The sequence below is a fragment of the Macrotis lagotis genome, chromosome X, assembly GCF_037893015.1.
Source record: "Macrotis lagotis isolate mMagLag1 chromosome X, bilby.v1.9.chrom.fasta, whole genome shotgun sequence".
Taxonomy (NCBI): domain Eukaryota; kingdom Metazoa; phylum Chordata; class Mammalia; order Peramelemorphia; family Peramelidae; genus Macrotis; species Macrotis lagotis.
Window position 1 is genome coordinate 523,015,016 of NC_133666.1, and position 12,677 is coordinate 523,027,692.

Genomic DNA, 12,677 nt, shown 5'->3' on the forward strand with positions numbered 1-12,677 from the left:
TTGTATTTCCTTTCTTTGGTGAAGCAGGACTTTATTAAATTTTTAACACTTAAGTTAGCTTTTTATTTCTTATTGTTTAATAATGGGGTGACTCAGATCTGCCAAGTTCAAGGGAATTCAATTATTTGAAGAGGTTTTGTGGTATTTTGTGTCCTTTTCCAATGGAAAAATTCAAGAATGAAATTTAAAATGGAAGTATTCAGGTTATTTGTAGAAATTCTTAAACACAGTTAGAATGTTTCATTTGTATTACAATCCCTATTTGTCTATTGGTAAGAAATAGTTTTATTTCATCAATGAAAGGAGAAGAGACATTTAAAATTAAACATTTTAAATGCATTTGCATTTTATTCGGCTTACTGGGGAAGTACATTTCAGGTTTTAATGGTGAACATTTATAAAGTAACTGAAAAGAAAAAGTAATGAATCACTACATCAAGAAAACAGTTGGAATGTACCATACATACACAAAGACTCAAAGTCTTTGTATGACCAATGCCCCATACTGCATTCTCTTGTTCTAAGTTAGGTCAATGAAGATCAGTTTTGCTTAATCATAACTAGGTGCTTGGACCCATTTTAGTCACTTTAAATAGTCAATACAACATGTGTGAGTAAAGTTGGGTACAGAGGCTGAACATAAATGACTGATTTTGCTTAGGATCTCTATCTGTTTTTATTACCAAAACCCTACTTTTTTCATTTCACTCAGAATCATTGTTGGAAAGGAAAACTCAATTAAGTGCTCAGAACCTTGCCTTACCATATCAGAAAAGACCTGTTCATTAAAGTTTAAAAGCATGTGTGTGATAACATTCTGAAAGGGTGAAATTTGATTTTGGGAAGACAGATGAAGTTGACAATGATAATGACGATTTTAACTTCTGATATGATCTTTTGATTGGACAAATTTCAAATTGAAGTTTCTCTGTGTGAATAACCAAGGAATCAAATCTTGTCTTTTTTAGCATCACATTCGCTAAAGTTGCAATATTCAATATGATTGTTTAGATCGCAAAAAAAGAATATTTAAAAATAATTTTGCTTTTAAAACTGGTCTAATTTGTTGATAAATTTTGTTTTTATATTGCCTTAGTTTCTGAATATGTCCCTCACTCTTCTCCCACTCAGTAACCACTTATTTAGGGAGAGACAGAGGGACAGAGACAGAGCACAGTTAAACTTATTCACTAAGTCTGACAATATATTCAATGTCATGCCTAAATCCACCACTTCCACAGAGAAGAGAGGGAGAGTTATTTTAAAAGAAGTCATTTTTTAAAACCCAATGTTTAAGTCTTAACTTGAATTTTATATCTGTTATTCCCATGTATTTGGCTTGAAATTCAAGATCATGGGCCCCTTTACATTTCAGATCTCTGGGGGGAAGAAAAACCTCATAAACCTTAAAAATTTAAATATGATACAATCTTTTCACTATCCTGTGCGAGATCAGTATGGTCCTGATTTAAGAAATTAGAGGTGATTAAAATAGGAAGCGTCTAATAGGTTTTGATAGCGATTGGGGTTTGCGCCTTTTAATCCTCTGGTTGCACAATAAAGCACCCGGGATCAGAGCTCAGAGCTCAGCGTGTCCTATTTAGCACATCTCAGTAGCAAAGCTTTCATAAATTGGCCAGCCTAACTTTGGGGAGAGAGGGGGGAGGGACAGGATAATGATATCCACTTCGCAAGTTAATGCCTTGCCATTTATTTTCTAAATTAAAGTCATTTTTTAGTTATGAGGATACAAGTCCCTTGGAAAACAGCACAGCTCCTATTTCCTGTCTGCACTGTTATTACTCAGAATTGGCCAAGATAATTGAAACTAAATGTTGCATTAACCAAATCCATCCCAGTGATCTTCAGGACCTTTGACAAATAGAGAAAATGGGGCTAACATTTAACTCTGTAGGTAAAACCAAGTTTAGTGGGCCAAACCTTAGGGACAGGGTTCTCCCATTAGGCACATTAGCACAGACTCAAGCAAATAGTTTGGAGGACTCAAGGAGAGATTACCATACACAAGCCAGTCTCAGAGGACTTTCTGTCTCCATCATCCTCTAAATCTCTGAATGAGATTGAACCAAATCAGCTTCCTACCAGGCTGCTTCATTCTCTTGGATGCCTTAGGCTGCCAAATTGAAGCCTTGGTACTCTGGAGAAAAAGCTGGGAAGTAGCAGCCTCAGGGCTTTCCCCTAGTGTTGGGTGTGGGGGGCGGTGAGGGGGAGAGATCGGGGCGGGGCTCACTGCTGGACCCTGACTCTCACTTTACTAGAAAAGCAGTGAAACACAGGAAGAGTTGCTGAATCAAATATTCTGGTCAGCCTGGGTTCCGCTAAATTCTAAGAGCTGGGGAGAAGAGAGGGGGCTGTAACCGTCCTGCAGTCCAGCAGCACGTCCTGTGGTCTTGGAGAGAGCTAATGGGTGCTGATCCCTCAAAGCCTACACCAGAAGGGACACTTCTTATTAAAAACAAATAAGCCTTTTCTTTCCCAGGAAAGTCACAAGTTAAAATGAATATTTGCACAGTCATCATCCAGGGCCACCAGTAGAGTCAGACACCAGAGCAGACATTTTAATTTAAAGTGTGGTTTCTCCCTCCAGCCCAGAGGCAAGCCTCCTCTCTTTCCAATCTGCGGGGATGCAGTCATAGAGCTCTCATGAAGTAAAGGTACGCGGATCGATACGCATATATTTACATACATATATGTAAGCCAAGAGTTGCTGTGTATAATGGGAGACTGCTAATGAGGAAGGTCAGTTACTCGGGAAAAGCATTCAAGGACTTTCTCTCAGAAAGGTCTTGCCTTTGGAGTTAGGTGGAGATCCATAGAAGATGGAGGGGGGACTGGTCAGGAAACTGATAATCGCTTTTATAGCGCACATATTGAAGCCAGGAAGATGGGGTTCAGGTCTGAGGTCATGATAGTTTTCTGCCGAAAAAATCCAGGGTCATAATTCCCCAGAGGTTTTCCATATATTTTATGAAATAGTGTTTTCTGTACTTTGGAAGTCAGCACGCAATCCCTTAGAATAAGTGAACTCCAACCCGTTTATTTGTGTCTAAGATGGAGACTGAATCCTACACACACCCACACCCAGAGAGAGAGAGAGAGAGAGAGAGAGAGAGAGAGAGAGAGAGAGAGAGAGAGCAAAGTGAAGATAGTGAAGGGGAAGAGAAAAAGAGAAAAAATGGAGCTAGGAATTGGAGTAATGGTCCAAGAATAAACATTAGGAAACTTATTACAGCAAACAAGTAGTTCCACCGCCACTCGCTGCAGGCATGGAGTTCTAAACCTTGCCAAGTGAAATTTCAATCCCAAAAGGCTCTCTAGGAAAGAAAAGGATCTGCTTAAGTAGTCATACCTATCGTTTACCAGTAGTCATAGGAACAAAGACAGTTCATTTTTCCCCAGTTTATTAGTGGATTAGAATTTAGGGACATTTGGATCTCTGCTAGCAAAGAAGATGCCAGGATCGGCCTCCTCAGTTGGAGGAAGTTCATAGGTAGTCTTAAAGAGGAAAAAGGATTTATCTGGGTGGGTCCCGCAAAATGTTTTTCACTTTTACATTCATAGATTTGCCGCGATGTGGCACGCCAGAGCACCAACTGTTTCCAAGACCTTTGCTCTGCCATCATTTGCTAGGTCTTCAAAGTACCCAAAGAGAAAGAAGCACCTCGAATGCACTATTGAAACAAGCATTCCTGCTCACTTTCCTCATCTCATTTCCCTTTGCTTTCGAGTTGGTTCAATGAATGCTCTTTTCCCAAGAGAGCCTGTCACCTCCTAGATTGTATCCAGAAGCACAAGCACTGAGCTTTGCAAGTGATTTATGTGCTTTAAACCAACCATATAGGGATTAGAAAGGATGAGATAATCTCCCCAAGGCCTTCAATAAATGTAAACAATAACTTAACAATGAACAATTGTGAACCATTTGTCAATTAGTTTTGTTCACAAATAGTACACACCACTTTCTCAACTCATTACCCGAGGCAGCAGTGAAAAGAGCAGGGTATCTGCGGAGTAGGTGGGTTCGAATCCTGACCATCCCATCTGCCGCTTAGATAACCTTGGAATAAGCACTCTTCCTAAGGACTCTTTCTCTCAATTTGCTCATCTACTACAGAAGACTCGGGCATCAAGAAGCCCAAGGTAGCTTCCAGGCTTTGAGTTCAATAGTAGTATTAACAAACAGTGCAAAGAAAGCTGCCATGTAGTCGCGAGACTACAGTTGGCTCTGCTACTCACTACTGCTGTGGTCTTGGTTATGCTATTTGATGCTCTCTCAGCCTCAGTTTGAGCATCTAAAAAAATGTTTCTGCTAGATAATCTCTAAAATCTTTCCCAACCCCTAAATTTGTCAGAATCTAAACTTGGGACGTCGAATTGGACTCTCTGGCGCTTTGTTTCTGACCTTTTCTACCTGGAGTTGGAGTGTTAAAAGAAGTCCTTAATTTAAACTGCACACAAAGACTCTGACCTCCTTCCCAGTTGCCCAGTGCTGAAACTGCTTTGGATCTTTTATGTGTAGTCACAGCTAGCCTGTGGCTATAGGAATATGACTATAATCTTAGCCTTCCAAAGGCTTATAAACAAGCTTCAGCTCAGGACGTTGTCCTTGGGGAATTACTCTCGCTGGAACCCCCCCCCCCAACTATATAGCTGGTACAAGAGTAGAAAAACTAGGAAGTTTTCCTCGGTGGATTCGGAATTCTGTGAGTAAAAGAGAAAAAAAATAAACCCCGGTAAATTGATTCTTGAGAGAAGGGCAATATTTCACCAGAGCAGGGAAACCTGGAAGCTTCTGTCTTTGGTGCTCCTGTGCATCTCTCTATCCTGGGTATAGGAGAGGGCTTGATGGATATGTGGCCCGCCTCAACATTTTTCTCGGAGCACCTGGGGATCAGAGATGACTTTAGCTGTTAGTTACTACAGCTCCCCGAGACCACTCTCTTGGAAAGAGGAGAGATTAACGGTTTCCTTCTTCAGGACAGTAGGAAATGACGTTATTAGCAACACCTTTCATATTTTTCCCCTACAAGAGTACTATTTTTTGGAGGGTGGGGAAGAAAGAAGAGGAAGAGCCAAAAGACTGAGAAACTATGGGGAAAGAAGTTAGCCTCTCCCTTCCCCCCTTAAAGCAGAAGGAAAACAAAAAGTGCTAGACTTTGGCAGGAGAGAGTCTCGCCAGGCGTGCGCGCGTAACGGAGCGCAAAACCAGTCGCAGATAGTCTCTTCCTCCCGGGGCCAGAGGTTGTCTTTGGGTGTCCCAGGACGCAACAGCAAAAATGTGGAAAGTTGCAACTGCGGGTCTGTCAAAGAGAGTGGGAGCTTGGAACTCAATAATAGGGATTGTTCCAAAAAGGCGTTTTGTTTATTTTACCTGGCTTAGAATCTGCAAGCCCCTTTGGATGCCCCACCCTCGGGCCCCCATTTTCCCCTGAAACCAAACCGCTCTTGTAACCGTCCTCATTTTGCAGGTCTGTGTCGCGGCTTTCCCGAGCTCTAGCCCCAACACGCTTTGTCAAAGCAGATTATTGACGAGGAAAGTTGAGTGAGTTTCTCTACCCTTCCCCCATCCCCTCCGCTAACGTTTCCCTCCAGGCCAGATTACGTTATGACAGGGTGTGATAAGTGGTGATTTTGTTCTTCTTTTGATGGCACGATTGCTTTGTAAACAAAGGAGAAAACCAGTTCTGATAGTCTTTCCGCACCACTAACAGGCGGCCGCTCCAGCGGCTGAGCGGTGCACCTGTTGCCGGAGAGGGAACCGGGGATGGGGGGCACTTAGGCGTGAGATACAAGAAATGATTCCATAGGAGCCATGGGGGTGTGTGAGTGTGGAAACAGGGAGCTGCTAGTTCTAAGTGATTTCCTGATGTCTCCGGTAGCTCAGCCGTGACTTTTATAGCTTCATCTTCTCCCCTCGGAAGCTCGCTAATCCTTTGCAAAAAGAACAGGTACCAGAAAGAAATGATTGGTAAAAGGAAGACCTGACATAGGAAGTGGGATCAGCAGGAAAAGCAGGGGAGGGGCGAAGGAAAAGTAGAAGGACTGAGAAAAGAAGGGGCGGGGATTTGGGGCGCACCTCTGGACGTCCCCAATGACTTCTTCCAGCTGTTTTCCTGGGGGCACCTTCAAAAGTTACTTGGTTTCTTTTTTCTCAAGGGTTATCGGATCCATCTGGTCATTCTTGATAATCAGATTGGAGAGTCGTGTGGGATCTAACACCACAGCCAATTCGCTCTCTTTGAAAACCAGCAGGCTTTTTGCAAAGGCCAAGAGGCAGACCAAAATCGCACTCTCTAGTCTGAGCCTTTCAAGAGTTTGACTCTTGACTTGCTTGGCCCTACAAACAGATTTTTACCCCTGCTGCTCCAGGGAAAGATGAAGCTAGACTCATATGAGTGCTAGTCTTTCCCAGAAAGAGTAAAATGGAAGTTACTGAGCGGAGAATTGAAGTGGAGACCAAGGCTGGAGATGGGGATAGAATCTAATGACTCCCCTCCCTTCTACAAACTTGTGCACTGCATTATATGCCCACCCACACCGCCACAATGGCCCCCTTAAATTAGAGGAGCACACAAGGGAACGTGAGACCTCTTTGATTTCAAAGACTTCGAGACCCCCCCCCCCCCGAGCCATAGAGATTTGTTTCCAGACACTAAGTTTGAGTGGTTGTGGAATAGGAAGCATGAGGACGATAATGAACTTAGTAGAACATAGTCCTAGAAAATACTTGTGACCAAAGAAGAGGGGGAGGGGAAGTGAGGATTTGTATTTCTTTTTAAATGTCGCAATAGTTTGGGAGTCAGAAACCCATTCCAGTAACTCCCTGATCAGGGACATATGTGAATGTGACCCAAGGATGAAGAAGGGTTCAACAGTTGCCTTGGAATCAGATCTGGACAACTCTTCAACTCCCGCCCCCGAACAGTCCGTCCCCTCGGGCTTCGCAACTCTCCTGCTAGGGGGCGGCAAGTGCTAACTTCGCGACTTGGCCAATAATTAATATTCACCGCTGGGATAATTGCTGTAATTCCAGCCTCTCCATAGAAGTAGAAGCCGGGAGAGCGCCTGTGGATATGGAGTCCTTCGCACCTCTCTCAGGGCTCATTAGTCATTCACCGCCCCTCCTCGGTAGCAACAGGTCGCTCTGCCGAGGGCGGTTGCTGCGGATCAGAGCCCAGACCCCGGGTGGAAGGCAAAGTTAGGGTAAAGGGGTCCGGTGTCTGCATTTCTGGGGCTAAGGCTGAAGCGGGGTTGGGTTGGAGCCTTCCCCAGACTATAGAAAAATCTGGTAGAAGAGAGATCCGGAACGCTCAGATGAGACTGGAAGAGAAAGGAAGTCCGCAGAGTCAGTGGATTAGGTCCCAACCCCCAGTTCTCAGCCGAGAGTTCTGGCCAGGTCCCTCCTGCAGTTCCATCCAACCTCTCGCCAGTTCTCGCTGCCCTCTCTCTACGGGGGTTTAGTCAAACTGGACTTGAGCCCGAGAGGGACGACTGGCAGCAGGCTCTGAGAGAAGAAGCAGGTGGGCGGGTAAGTAGAGAATGGGATGTCAGGAGATAGGAATGAAGCAAGCGATATCACTTCTCGTATTGTCAGTAGCACGAAAATAGTTATGTCTACTCCTCCTCTCCTCTCCACTTAACGTTCGGCCTAACAAGCAAATCCCTGCATGTCAGGACTTAGGGGGGAAAAAGGAAAGAAAGAAAAAAGACACGATTCCACTTGAGTTTTTCTTGGGTTAAAGTAGATCTCCCCTGGTAAACTCCACCTCCCTTTGGGAGAAGGTAGGCTGTACTGGGACCAAACTTGACAAGGCTAAAAATAGTGTGTGTGAATGCTCCCTTCTAGCTCGACCACCCTCTCTTCTTCCTTCGTCCCTCACGTCTTAGCCTTTTAGTTCGCAGCAGCTGGTGGCACAGTATATAGAGTTCGGGGCCAAGAATCAAGATAATTCCTGTTCAAATCCAGTCTAAAAACAATGATTTGCTGTGTTACCCTAGATAAGTCATATAACCTTTGCATGCCTTTGTTTCCTCAACTGTTGATTGGGGGGTTATAACAGAAAATAAAAACTCCCAGAGTTTTTGAAAGGATTAAATAAGCTATTTTATTTGTAAAAAAATCACTTTAGCGCAGTTCCTGGTCTCAAGTAAGTTCTATATAAATGATTATTCCTTCCCTTTCCCCCCTACTTCTTTCCGAAGCTACAGTGAGGATCAAGACTCAAAGCTCTTGCCCTAATTCAAACGGTATGGGCGAATTAGACTCAGCTATCGAGTGCAGGCTCAGAGTCGAAGAATTGCGGCCTTTAACGCGGGCCTTTTCAGTCCTCTCTAATGCAAATCCATGCTGCGTTTACCCTGCTCTGCGCGCGCCAGGACTTAGAGGCTTAGGGAACAAGAGCGCTGTAAAAGACTCTTTGAGATCAAGAGAAGATAGGTATTTTCCCAAGGTAACTTTGCCCTCTCTCCCAGAGAAAGAGGTAGGACCACAACCCCTCCCGGTCAATGTCCTTTTCATCCATTTCTGCCCTCTCTCCAACTTGTCTACTTTCCCCAACTATCTCTCTCTCCCCCTGCCCCCAGCAGTTGCGTCCTGAGGTGGTCCAACTGTTTCTTTGGGCACTTCTGGCTAGAGCTTGACTTATTATGCTCCGCTACCGTGTGGAACCTCCCTATACAGGAGAATTTCTGAGAGGGGGAGTATTCTATTCCTCCTGTTTTGCTCAGGACTGTTAAGCCTATCAGTTTCTACCTAGACTCCCCTCCCCATTTCACCCCCCAGAACAGCCAGAGAAGTTGTCCAGGCTTATGTGAGAAACACTAGTTTAAGTTAAAAAAAAAAGCCACACCACCCAAACCCAAACTTGTTAAACGACTTAAAACAACTCTCCTCCCCCAAACCTAAGTACTGAGATTTTTCTGAAAGATTCTAAGGAATTTCTAAGAAAGTTTTAAACCAACAACAAGGGGAAGCGCCGCCTTGATGTAAGTCATCCAGCCTGAGGGCAATTAAAATGCCTAAACCTGGCGATGGGCACCAAATGACCCCCTTGGAAGGGAACTGCAGGAAGCCAGTTAGAAAAGGTAGAGGAAGGTTGTGTGTGTGTGTGTGTGTGTGTGTGTGTGTGTGTGTGTGTGTGTGTGTGTGTGTAGATTGCAGTTTTGTGTCTCGAGCAAGCATTTCCTCCTCCATCCCAACCAGCACCCAAGTTGACCTTTCACACACATTTGCCAGGCAGACTGAAGGAGACGGTTCGAAACCGGTTCTTTGTTCATCTTCTAGTCACTGCTATGACAGCAAGGAAGGCAAAAGGAATCCTTGTGTCTTGCTGGGCCCCCAGGCCTAAGTGCACACCTCTCTGGGCTCAGTTTTTTCCTCTCCTCACCACCTGCAGGTACTCTTCTTACCTTGGTCGCCTTAGCAAGTGTGATTCCTGGCCGAGGTGTATTTTACCTGAGTAGAAATCCTGCGGCTTCTTTTAAAGCTTTGTTCTAATTAGAGTAAGCAGTAAAAAGAGCCCAAGTGATTTTATCTGTCATGGGAAAGAAAACCAAAAACAAAATCCTCAACACTCACCCCATCAAAACCACTAATCACCCATCTCCCCTCCAAAATAGGAAGAGGGTGTTAAATGCCAAATTGTAAAGAGAAAATACATAAGGAGTGGGGTGTGGAGGAATTAAGAAAGGATCTGGGGTGGGGGGGAGGGGCATGCATATTAAATGATTATATATGTATGTAAATATATATATATATATATATATATATATATATATATCTTTGTGATTTATCAATGTAGTACCCTTGTAAGAAGACTGGGTCCAGAAGGACTCAAATGAAACATCATGGATATATCTAATAACTCTTACATAGGCAGCACTTTAAAGTTTGCAAGGCAGTCAGTAATCTTTTCCTCCCAATAACCCTGGGAAGGTAATGGAGGTTATTACTATTCCCATTTTACTAAAGGGAAAACTGACGTTCTGAAAGGTCTTCTGCATGAAGTCACATAGTTAATGACCAATATTTGAATAAAACACCATCTCCTATCCCCAACTCTCTTCTTCAAGCCGCATAACTATTAAGACACTTCTTTGGGCCTCACTTTTCTCCTCTGAAAAACGAGCAAATGAATGGATTAGAGTGCCGCTAGTGTCTTCTCTAGCTCTTAAAAATTTGTTTTAACCATATGTGATCTGTAATCTAAGCCAAAGGATCAGCCTGAGGCAAACACCCTCGTTCTCAGACAGTCACCTGGAGGGATGAGGGTTTAATAAACCTCACAGCCAATCTTCTGGTATTTGGGGCTTATGCTGGTGGAGTGATTACCAACTTTGTAGATTCTCTTTCTTAGGACTGAAGTCCAGGTAAGAGTCTTACGTTTATGGTTTTCTCTCGGTCCCTTTGTAAGAGCACCCAATCTGCCAGTTTTCTCATTCCTGTGAAATACAGAAGAACTCCTCAGTCCCAAAGTCGAGAGCAGGAAGGTGCGGGAATGAATGAGAAACAATCTACACTCATTCACGAACACACTGACACATGCACGAGCACAGAAACAGACATACATACACACACACAACTCCTGTCTGGACTCCCCAGCTATGCCTGACCGGGAAATCGAGTTGGGGCTGTTGGGAAAAGCTGGAGCTGATGGTAAGATTGCCACAGCTATAAATCCATCACTTCCCAGGACAGGTTTGCGAGGCTCTGGAACTGGAGCTGGTGGTGGAGCGAATTCCTGGGCTAGCGCGCATGCGTCGGCAGGTAGCAACTCAGCTCTTTATGACCAGGTGAGATGTTCGAGAGCAGGTAAAAAAGGAGGATTTGCCTAAGCGATCCCAGGGAGCGGCCCCGGCGGATCCCTCCAGTCCATGACCGGCAGGGACCTTGTCGCCAGGAGCGCCGAGCCAAGATGTCCTTACTTGCCAAAATGGGGGACTGGCAGGTAGGGGGGGGTTTCCCCTTTTATTGGGCTGAGGTGGGCGGGTGTGGAGAGAGGGAGGGAGAAGTGAAGTGGGGGGGGTAGATGAGAGTCAGTGGAGGAAATGATCTGGCCCAGGGCAGGGCAGGCGCTGCCCCGCAGCGCAGAGGAGCGCTCCTTGCGGGAGAGGAAAATAGACCGCTGGCTGCAGGGTAAATGGGAATGGGAGCTGGTGGAGGTCAGTCCCAGAGTCTTCTGAGGTTCACCGGGCATACTCAACAGGTGAGCAAAGTGGGAAATCTCGGTAAGGCATTGGTTTTCACACCCCTTGCCCCTCTCCGCCCCCAGCCTCATACCCCCCTTCCCCCCCCCCCCATCTCCGCCTTCAGATAAATAGAAACCCAGGTGAATGACTAATCCGAGACTGGGCGGAGGAGGGGCACGTCAAGGAAGGGGGCAAGAGCGCGCTAAATGGCAGGGCCAAGATGGTTTCGGAGTTGTGTGTGTGAGTTTTTTTTGGGGGGGTGCGGGGGTAGTTCCACTTTCTTTACGTGCCAGTTCGAGTAGGGGTTTGGTGCACCTGCACCGCTTTCCTACCTGCATTAACCCAGTTTCTGAGCCCAGGAAGAGATTAGGAATGGAGAAAGGGAGAGGGGACGGCAATGGGAATACTCCGGGAGGTGGTTTAATTTAGTTGCGCTTTGGGGAGTTTGCAGAAACGTTGTTTACTAACTGCCAACTTGGAGAAGCCCGCTTTCTCCAGAGGCCCACTAGCTTAGGCTACCTTGAGGAAGGTGTGTGGCCTGATTGAGGGAATTTAAGTTACAGGAAATGGTGCTTTTCTTTCCAGAAGGTGACCCCCAAAGTGTCATTCTAGGCCTCAGTTACTTCAATGTTAGCTGAGCTAGGTAAGCTAGTTAAACCAGAGAAACCGACTAGCAGCCCCAGGCACTTTTCTTCAGTGGTATTGCCGTTCTCCTTCATATGAAATGGATATGTTGGGTCGGGGGTGAGATATTGGGAGATAGTAGCGGCTCAGCAGCCCTTGAATCATAATCTCGAGCCACTGGGGCCCTCAATTAGCTTTGGCTGAGTAAGGCCTGTTTATAAGGAAGATTCAGATGCCTATATGACTGTGCGGTTCCAGTAGAATATTCTGATCTTGGGAAATAAAAGTGAAGCCGATCTCCAGGAAATATTTCTTCACCGTAGTTATAAGTTAAAGCTTTTAGTTCTTTTCCAGGAGAAAAGTTTATGTAGGCTTTTTCTTCCTTCTTCAGTCTTAGAATAAGGGTTTCATTTTCCCTTTCCCTTCTCAGTTGTGTTTTAAGATATTAATTTTAAGACAACTTCCTTTGCTCTTTTATTGGTATAGCATTTTCCGGGTTTTTTGTGCTTTAAGGCTGTACTCCATTTAATTTCACTCCATTTATACACCTCCTGAGAGGTTAAGTTAGAGTAGCTTTGGGGTTCTGAAATAAAACACAGGTACCCAACACCAATGTAATCGAAGTCCACATAAAATTATCCACTTCCTAAAGATGAGTTCAGGTCAGAGTCAATTACTTCAATACCACGTGGTCGGTATCTTCAGAAACTTTTGGAGAACTTGCAAGCTAAACCAAAGCTTCTGTGGACAAGTAGATTATTTTTTTTCCTGTTACTCTTTATGTGGTAAAGGGAGTTTTCGAATGAATGATAGTGAGCAGGAGTTAGAGAAGCCATAATTGTTTG

At 44.7% G+C, this 12,677-nt stretch overlaps 1 protein-coding gene across 1 annotated transcript in view; it reads left to right on the forward strand.

Moving 5' to 3' along the window:
• Nucleotides 1-11,069: 11,069 nt before the first annotated feature.
• The window catches only part of TFAP2A (transcription factor AP-2 alpha), a 31,359-nt gene continuing 29,751 nt past the window's right edge, over nt 11,070-12,677 (forward strand). The window contains exon 1 of the mRNA XM_074208094.1: nt 11,070-11,225. Within this exon, the coding sequence (XP_074064195.1) occupies nt 11,160-11,225 (66 nt within the window). The 5' untranslated portion in view covers nt 11,070-11,159. The remainder of the gene's footprint in view (nt 11,226-12,677) is intronic.